This window comes from Bufo bufo, chromosome 3, assembly GCF_905171765.1.
Source record: "Bufo bufo chromosome 3, aBufBuf1.1, whole genome shotgun sequence".
In the NCBI taxonomy this organism is placed as follows: Eukaryota; Metazoa; Chordata; class Amphibia; order Anura; family Bufonidae; genus Bufo; species Bufo bufo.
In genome coordinates, this window is record NC_053391.1 from 105,301,559 (window position 1) to 105,310,143 (window position 8,585).

An 8,585-nucleotide genomic window follows, 5' to 3' on the forward strand; every position below is an offset into this window, starting at 1 on the left:
AACAAATGTCTTCATGTGACAACAGGTAACTTCCTCCAGAACAAACACAGGTACTACAAAAAAAAGTCAGTGCAAAGAAGACTGGGAAGACGAGATGCTTATGACACTGTACAGATAGAGTAAACATGGAGCTAAATCATCCCATTTACAGTCACTAAGTAGTCACTCCCTACTTGGCTACAGAAAGTGGCATTGTGCTACTTTTTTTTTTTTTTTTTTAAACAGTTTAAGCCAACCTATAGAATAGATTTGTCGGGTAAAATGCCATGACATTCCGATTTTCTGTACCTATGATGCAGCAGAAGAATGGAAGCCTTAAAGAGTAACTAAACCTTTGTAACAGTTTTTAATATGATGTCCCTAATAAAACTTTCTAATATACGTTATTAATCAATGTTGTATTTTTCTTACTCTTGTTCCTACCTAAAGCACACGCTTAAAACTCAGTTCTCCGTACACCGCTGACTGCTCAGCGGTGTGTGAAATATATGAATGGGGCGGCAGCAGCACTGAGTACGGGGAGGAGCGCATACTACTGCTGCTGCCCATGCCCTCTGGAGGATTACTAACTCCTGGCATAGCACATGAGTTATGCCAGGATTAGCTGAGCGGAGTGGGCTCCTGCTTTTGTCTGCTCCGCCAAGCTAGGAATCCTGCATGTCAGCGCTTAGAGGACCAGGCAGAAGCAGGAGCTGCTCCGCTCAGCTAATCCTGGCATAGTACATGGGTACAGGGTACCCATGTGCTAGTAAACCTCCGAGAAGCACGGGCAGGAGCAGAAATATGCGCTCCTGCCCATACTCACTGCGCTGCTGCGGCCCCATTCATAAATTCCACACTCCGTACACCGCTGAGCTGTCAGCAGTGCACAGAGAATTGAGGTTTAAGTGCACAGTGAATGGTGCGCTTTAGGTAGGAAAAGAGTAAGAAAAATACTACATAGAGTAATAAAGTATATTAGAAATAGTTTTATTAGGGACAACATTGTTACAAAGGTTTGGTTACTATTTAAAGGCTATGTACACCTTTTGGAGGCAATTATTTGTTATGATTGCATTTTACTCATTTTTGTGCTTCAAATAATTTTTACAAAATTTATTAAAATTATTCAGGCATTCTGTCACAAAGGGTTAACTGTCTAGGAGTGTGAATTGTACTTTCACTTTGTGTCAGTCATCTAATAAAGCTTATCTCTAAATTACTAAAAAGGTCATAAACACTTATTTAAGCCACATTCTTATCAGTAAGATTGAAATATAATGAGTGTTTGAGATCAGAGATAAGGAGTCATCAGCTGAGCGGCCTGATGGAACAGAGCAAAAACACTGAGCATGCTACTAAAGAATGTCAAGGCTGTACAGAGCAAGGGGCTCAACCTTTTCAATAACGACCAATTGACAAAAATGATTTTTAGCTCAAAATGGAGTACAATGCAGTAATAAAAAAAATGACTCCCAAAGGTGTACGTAGCCTTTTAAAGGCTATGGACAACTTTGGGGCATTTTTTTATGATTGCATTTTACTCATGTTGAGCTAAAAATCATTTTTTAAGTTGGTCTTTAATAGAAATGTTCAGTTATTCCCGAGATACAGGGGTTAAAGAAAAATCTGTCTGTTTGCAAGCTGTCACTTCCTGTTTTCTTTGATGTAGAACTCCTCTCTGATCTTCTGACCTCAAAAATACTCATTATAGCTCAGTTCTTATCAGACTGATAAGAAAAGGGCTTAAATTAAGACTGATTTTAACCCCTATATCTCAGAAAACGCTAAACATTTTTATTAAAGACCAATAGAAAAAATTATTTTTAGCCCAAAATGAGTAAGATGCAATAATAAAACTGCCCCAAAGGTGTCCATAGCCTTTAAACAGGTTGTTTGGAATTAGAATATAAAAGTCCCCCCCCCCAGAAACAGCGCCACTTTTGTTCGTGCCATTAACATGAATACGTTGCAATACCAGAAACAAGTAATAAACAGGAGTGGCCTTGCTTCTGGGAAAAAGGCAGACATTTATCCAAATCCAGACCACCTCTCTAAGCCCTGAATTGGCATGGATGCAAAGACAAAAATGATAGGTTGTCGAAGCCTGCTTTGAAAAATGAGCTTAAAGTGGTTTCATACAAAATACAAGAACAGTCTTCTACATGAATCCCTTCCTCCTAAATAACAAAAAGAGATGTTTATTATATATGCATGTATGTGTAATATATATATATATATATATACACACACACACACAGACAGATTCCAGTGTACGTTTAGTGTTGTGACCCATTCACAGCAAAGCAGAAAGATCAGAATGGTCAGTCAAGGATTTTTCTGACCTGCCAGGTTACCTTGGTAAATACACACAGCGCTACCACTGTCAGGTGTGTATGCCCGCTGCAAGGGGCGCTTCCAGCTTCTTTCTTTGAACTTTACACTTGAGTGCCTTTTTTGTGACCCCATCAGTCACTTGTCCTCAGCAGAGTAGGAAGGCAGATAAAGACGCATTCCCATCGTGAAGCTTCCAACATTTCAACATACTTAAGGGCTTGCATCACATAAATTAATATGTGCCAAAGTCTCCCTACGTTGATTGAAACAGAATGAGAGCCAAGATGTAGCACCCAAACAGTGCTTATGTAGTTCAATGGAAACAGAGAGAGGCAATAATCTAGTTCCTATCATTCTAGAACCTGTTCTAGGCTCAGAGCCCAGCTGTCCAGAGATGGCCACCTACTTAATAACAGGCAAAGCGGACATGGACAAAAGAACACCATGCGTCCGAACGCTTATGGGGGGCATTCTCCTTCCCTGACTTATAGCTCATGGCATTCACCGAGAACCTTTCATTCATAACCAGTTGATTCTTGTTTGCATTCAGAATCAGAGTACAGTAAAAATATAAATAAAAAATGACAATGATTCATAATTATAAGTGGGAGGAACTAAGGGTTATTCTTGAAAATTATGTGGAATTCGTGCCATTTGTGGATTGCAAAACTGCAGATTTACAATCCAATTGCTTTGGGTATAAAGTATGTCACAGCCTATCCATGGCCCATACCGTAACGGTGCTTCACGTGATGACTTCTACTGGATTCTGCATGTAAACATTAAGAAGCTACAAGAGACTTTCTTTTGGCCAAGTTCAGAAATGACAGGCAGCAGGACAGGTTCTACAACCAAAAGCATATTTCTTCTCTGTACACATGGGGAGATTATTATATATATATATATATATATATATATATATATAATGATCTCTGTACAGTTAGGATAGTGTGTATGTCACAATGAATGTATGGTAGGGCATCTCTATGGCATTTCTCTTTGTAAGGGACTGCACATTAAATATTTGGCCTGCAGGGGCAAATGTCTCAATCAGCCAAGAGTGTAGAAGCCCCAGTCTCATCCAACGCTGTGAGAAGTCCTCCGTGTCTCATGCTCTTGGCAGCTCTGTATGCCTTTAGTAAGGGCAACGTTCTTAGAGGATAATGGAGGTCACTGCTTCTTTTCCCGGGTGGTGATGGTGACCAGCTGTTTAGCTGCTTTGGCAATGTCGTAAGCGCACTGAATGACTTGCTGTGTCAGGAGCTGGTAGTCTACCGTTGCCCCTGGCTCTGGTGGAACAGTTTTCCGGCACTCACTTTGCAGTCGGTAAGCGCTAGCATTGAGCAGCTTCAAGGAGCAGCGTACAGTCTCCAACGCTGGTTTCTACCAATGACAAAAATAAAATGTCAGGAAATCAAATATCACAAATAACGTTATAGCTGATGAGCAGTACAGGGTCCCTATACCTTACGGAAAATATAAAAAAATTGTGAGCTGGATACTGGAAAGAAAGCTGAAGGGAAGGACGCTCCAATGTGTGCAGGCCAGAATTATTTTATTTACATTTAGTCAGATGACTATTGGTTTCCTGCTCTTGACAAGTGCATTTGTTAGTCTCGGCTTGCTTAATTAAAATTTTGCTTTTATTAGTGATTTTTTAAAACTAAAAAACTAGTGAATAAATTTTTAGTCCTAACCTACTATGTTTTAAAACTTTCATCAGTCGGCCAGTAGTGTGCTGGCTTATATTTATTCCTTGATATTCTCTATTTTTATTTGAGTGGCAGTCTTATATGGCTGCCTATCTATCTCTATCTTTAGGCTCTTAGAGCTTTATTAATAGCACATTAGTAGCTACACTGCCTGCTGGTTGCTTCCCAGCTTACTCGCTATTGTGGCTCAATTCACTGCTACTTTGTAGCTGACGGCTGTGAGTGCGCTGCGCTGGCTGAGGTCTATTGATTTTCATAGCCTCGATTGCCTGAACTCTTCAATCACTGCTAGTGGTACATGTGTTTGTTATTCTATCTCGTCGCTACTCAGTAGTATACTCGTGGAGTTGTAATATTAGCTCATTGGCAGCTTCGCTGCCTGCTGGTTTCGTCGCTGCCTGCTAGCTAGTATTGCTACATTGGTGCTACTTTGTAGCTGCCGGCTGTGAATGCGCTACACTGGCTGAGGTCTATTGGCTTTCATAGCCCTGTTCAGCTTCTCTATTTTGTCAGTACTATCGGCGCATTTGTTATTTATCCTGCCTAACAGCTACTCAGTAGCCAGCACACTATATTAGGGTCGGCTGTGATCTAAAATCTGGTTACTGCCTCCCGACATGTTTCGCCATATAAGACTGCCACTCAAATAAAAATAGAGAATATCAAGGAATAAATATAAGCCAGCACACTACTGGCCGACTGATGAAAGTTTTAAAACATAGTAGGTTAGGACTAAAAATTTATTCACTAGTTTTTTAGTTTTAAAAAATCACTAATAAAAGCTAAATTTTAATTAAGCAAGCCGAGACTAACAAATGCACTTGTCAAGAGCAGGAAACCAATAGTCATCTGACTAAATGTAAATAAAGTAAAAGTGCCTCTACAAGTGCAGGGTATTTCAGATTGTAAAATAAAAGGCCAGAATTATTCTGACATAAAATATACAGTAAAATAAAACTTTAGATGTTTTTTGTAAGCAGTGGGTTCTTGTCAACTCAAAAAGGCTTTCAGTGTTAGGTCACTCTCGACTACTTGGTGAACGCTTATGTACATTCAAGAACTTGTAGAGATCCTACAGTGGTATCTGGGAAATACTAAAGCAGAACTTGTACTAGCATCCTTAAAAATCCATCAAAACCAAACTACTAAATCATGCTTAGACACCGATCATACTACTCCCTCCACAGGTCCTTTAGATGACTAGCTGCATGGTCCTTTGCACTAATCCTTTATGTCACCTTATGTGTGACCCAGCCCCCCCACATGCAGACTAGTGCTAATTCCCAGGCGGCACCATTGCTTGCCTTCACAATGCAGCCACTGGCACTGTTTCAAATTACAACGACGGGTAGAGAACAGCCAGGCTGCACCATGTATGGGCACCCTTGGAGAAGTAGAAATCCTCAGGCCCCAATACACTGACACCATAAGTGTGCTGCCGCAATTTCACACAAATTGCATCAGTGGAGCAGTACTATCTCTGCACATTTGTGAAAGTGGAATTTTAAAGTTATTTTATGAACAGTCATTAGAAATATTTGACAGGCAAATGTATCAGGACAAGGCATATAACTTCACTAGCAAGTAGGGAGTAATTGTCTAAGCCACTGTATGGTAGGAGTGCGCTCTTCAGGGCGGCACCTCTGCTGGCTAGGCAGGGCATAACAGGAGATGAAGAGAAGGGTACCTTACCTATCAGTACTTGTGCACAGACATTTTACTACCCCGAAGCAAGGAGGAGGAATCTTTGCATTGGGGCCAAACAGGGTATTTTTACATCTCCAACTAGCCATGTGAAGGACCCATGGACATGAGTGAGTAATATGGTCCGCTACTATGTATGATTTACTAATTTATGTACTTGCCCTACTTGGGAATTATTTGATACATCACAGATACACCTTTGGTCTTTGATAAATGAAGTTTAAAGGGGTATTCCCATCTCAGACACTGATAGCATCTTGCTAGGTGTGAGTCCCAGATATGGGACTCACACCTAACCCCAGAACAAGCCCCCAAAGTAAAGGGGAACACACTGTGCAAGAGCAGCCACCCTCCTTTTCACCCCTATGAGAGTTCCGAAAATAGCAGAGTGCTTGCTCAGCTAATTCGGTCAGTCCCATAGAGTGCCGTGCACTCTCCAATCACCTGTATGAACTTCCGAAAATAGCTAAGAGCATACGCTTGGCTATTTTCAGAACTCCCTTAGCAATTCCCAGAGCTGCGACCCGCACCTAACTGACTTTGATGGTATATCCTAGTAATATGCCAAAGTCTGAAATGGGCCAACCTCTTTAAGAATACTAGAAGTAAAGCTTATGCTTTAGTGTTTTTTCTATTTTTTTTTGCTGTGGTAGGTGTATAATACTCGGGCTAGAGAAGTGGTCTTCTGGTTTCACTAACTATTAGAACTTTTAAGTACATTTACCTTGGGAAAGAGGGATGCCATTTCTGTTACTGCAGAGTGGATTTTCTCGGAGCAGGGTACAAAACTGAAAAAAAAAAAAAGAAAGATATATGAGGACAGAACAGAAGAATTGTAAAACTGATATTGTGAAGAATCAAGCAATGGCGTAATGCAGAATTTAAAGGAGAAATCCATCCAAAAGTGGTCATCTGACAAACACAGAGACTCCAAACGTCCCACTGGTGAATTCTGTGCTCTCAGCCCAACCTCAGCTTTATAAAGAATGGGCTTTTCCCACCAATGAGTATTTGGTTAGAATTTGTGTCAGCAGTGATGATGGGAGATGTGGTAGAAATGTCGAGGGTAGGTGGCAGCTGGGCAGGATTGGGCAGAGATGGGTGATGGTCTACTATTGTAGCTGGGAAATAGCAAAAGATAAGTGAATGGAAATGTGATGAGAGTCTAATTGTATGTGACACCTGTGGACAGCAGAAGAAACGACCGAAGAACCGCACAAAGTCAAGAGACAGGATATGGATCCGAACTTTAATAAAGAACCCTTAACCCCTTAGGGACCGGGCTCATTTTCACCTTAAGGACCAGGCCATTTTTTGCAAATCTGACCAGTGTCACTTTAAGTGGTGATAACTTTAAAACGCTTTGACTTATCCAAGCCATTCTGAGATTGTTTTTTCGTCACATATTGTACTTCATGACACTGGTAAAATGAAGTAAAATTTTTTAATTTTTATTTATAAAAAAAAATAAAAAATTTGCAAAGAATTTGCAAAAAATAAAAAATTTCCAAGTTTCAATTTCTCTACTTCTATAATACATAGTAATACCTACAAAAATAGTTATTACTTTACATTCCCCATATGTCTACTTCATGTTTGGATCATTTTGGGAATGACATTTTATTTTATGGGGATGTTACAAGGCTTAGAAATTTTCAAAAACCCACTTTTCAAGGACCAGTTCAGGTCTGAAGTCACTTTGTGAGGCTTACATAATAGAAACCACCCAAAAATGACCCCATTCTAGAAACTACCCCCCTCAAGGTATTCAAAAATGATTTTGCAAACTTTGTTAATCCTTTAGGTGTTCCACAAGAATTAATGGAAAATAGAGATACAATTTCAAAATTAAACTTTTTTGGCAGATTTTCCATTTTAATAATTTTTTTCTGGAGATGGAGAAGACGTTCTCCCCTGAAAATGGTGAAACTTAGATATTTTTGATGTTTCTGATGGATCGGAACATGGTAATATGCGTCCGCCAGGTCGAGTGTTACCATGGGGCAGTCCTGTGTTAAAAGGTTCACTGTAGATCTTACCGTCTCCATTTTGAACCTTTTGTATTTTATATACTTGTTGAGGAGCCTTAGATTGATTATTGCTCTGAAGGAGCCATTGGTTTTTTTTACGAGAAAAATTGGGGAGTAGAATCCCCTTCCTTCCTGGTCTGCTGGAACTGGAACCACCGCTCTTTTTTTCTAACAAAAGAGAAATCTGAGACTCTAGGAGATTGTGATCTGACTTCAATCTTTTGTTTAATACAAATCTGTCTGGAGGGAGAGTGCAAAATTCCAGCTGGTATCCCTGACGGATTACGTCTAGGACCCAGGCTGAGTTTGAGATCTTTTCCCAGGAAGGGACAAACTCTTTCAATCTCCCCCCCACCGGGCTCATGGCGTCATTGGGAGGACTGTTTTGTAGACTTATCCTGGCTAAAGAGGAAATTCCTACCTCTCCCCTTTGAGGACTGCCAAGAACTAGAGGGATCCTTTTTTCTATGGTCCTGTCTACCCTTTCTTTGGGGGCAAAAGGAACAACGCTGTTGAAAGAACCTGGACTCTGGCGGAAACCCCTTTTTTCTATCAGAGACCTTTTCCAGAATGTCGTCTAGGATAGAACCGAAAAGACGATCTCCTTCGCAAGGGATACTGCAGTTTATTTTTTGAAGCGGTATCGCCTGACCAGGAACGTAACCAGGCTGACCTCCTTGCTGTATTTGAAAGAGCCGCTGACCTAGCTGATAACTTTACAAGATCGGCAGACGCGTCTGCCAGGAAGTTAGAGGCCTGTTTCAAAACTGGCAAGGAGGCCAGGATATCCTCTCTGGGGGTGTCAGAGACCAGGTGCTCCTCC

The 8,585-nt window shown here is 40.7% G+C and overlaps 1 protein-coding gene across 2 annotated transcripts in view; it reads right to left on the reverse strand.

The window, feature by feature from the left end:
* Positions 1-1,276: 1,276 nt before the first annotated feature.
* The window catches only part of GIT1 (GIT ArfGAP 1), a 139,395-nt gene continuing 132,086 nt past the window's right edge, over positions 1,277-8,585 (reverse strand). For both annotated transcript variants that reach the window (XM_040423446.1, XM_040423445.1), the window contains exons 19-20: positions 6,457-6,520; positions 1,277-3,699 (exon numbers count right to left, since the gene is read on the reverse strand). In XM_040423446.1, the coding sequence (XP_040279380.1) occupies positions 3,487-3,699; positions 6,457-6,520 (277 nt within the window). In that variant the 3' untranslated portion in view covers positions 1,277-3,486. The remainder of the gene's footprint in view (positions 3,700-6,456; positions 6,521-8,585) is intronic.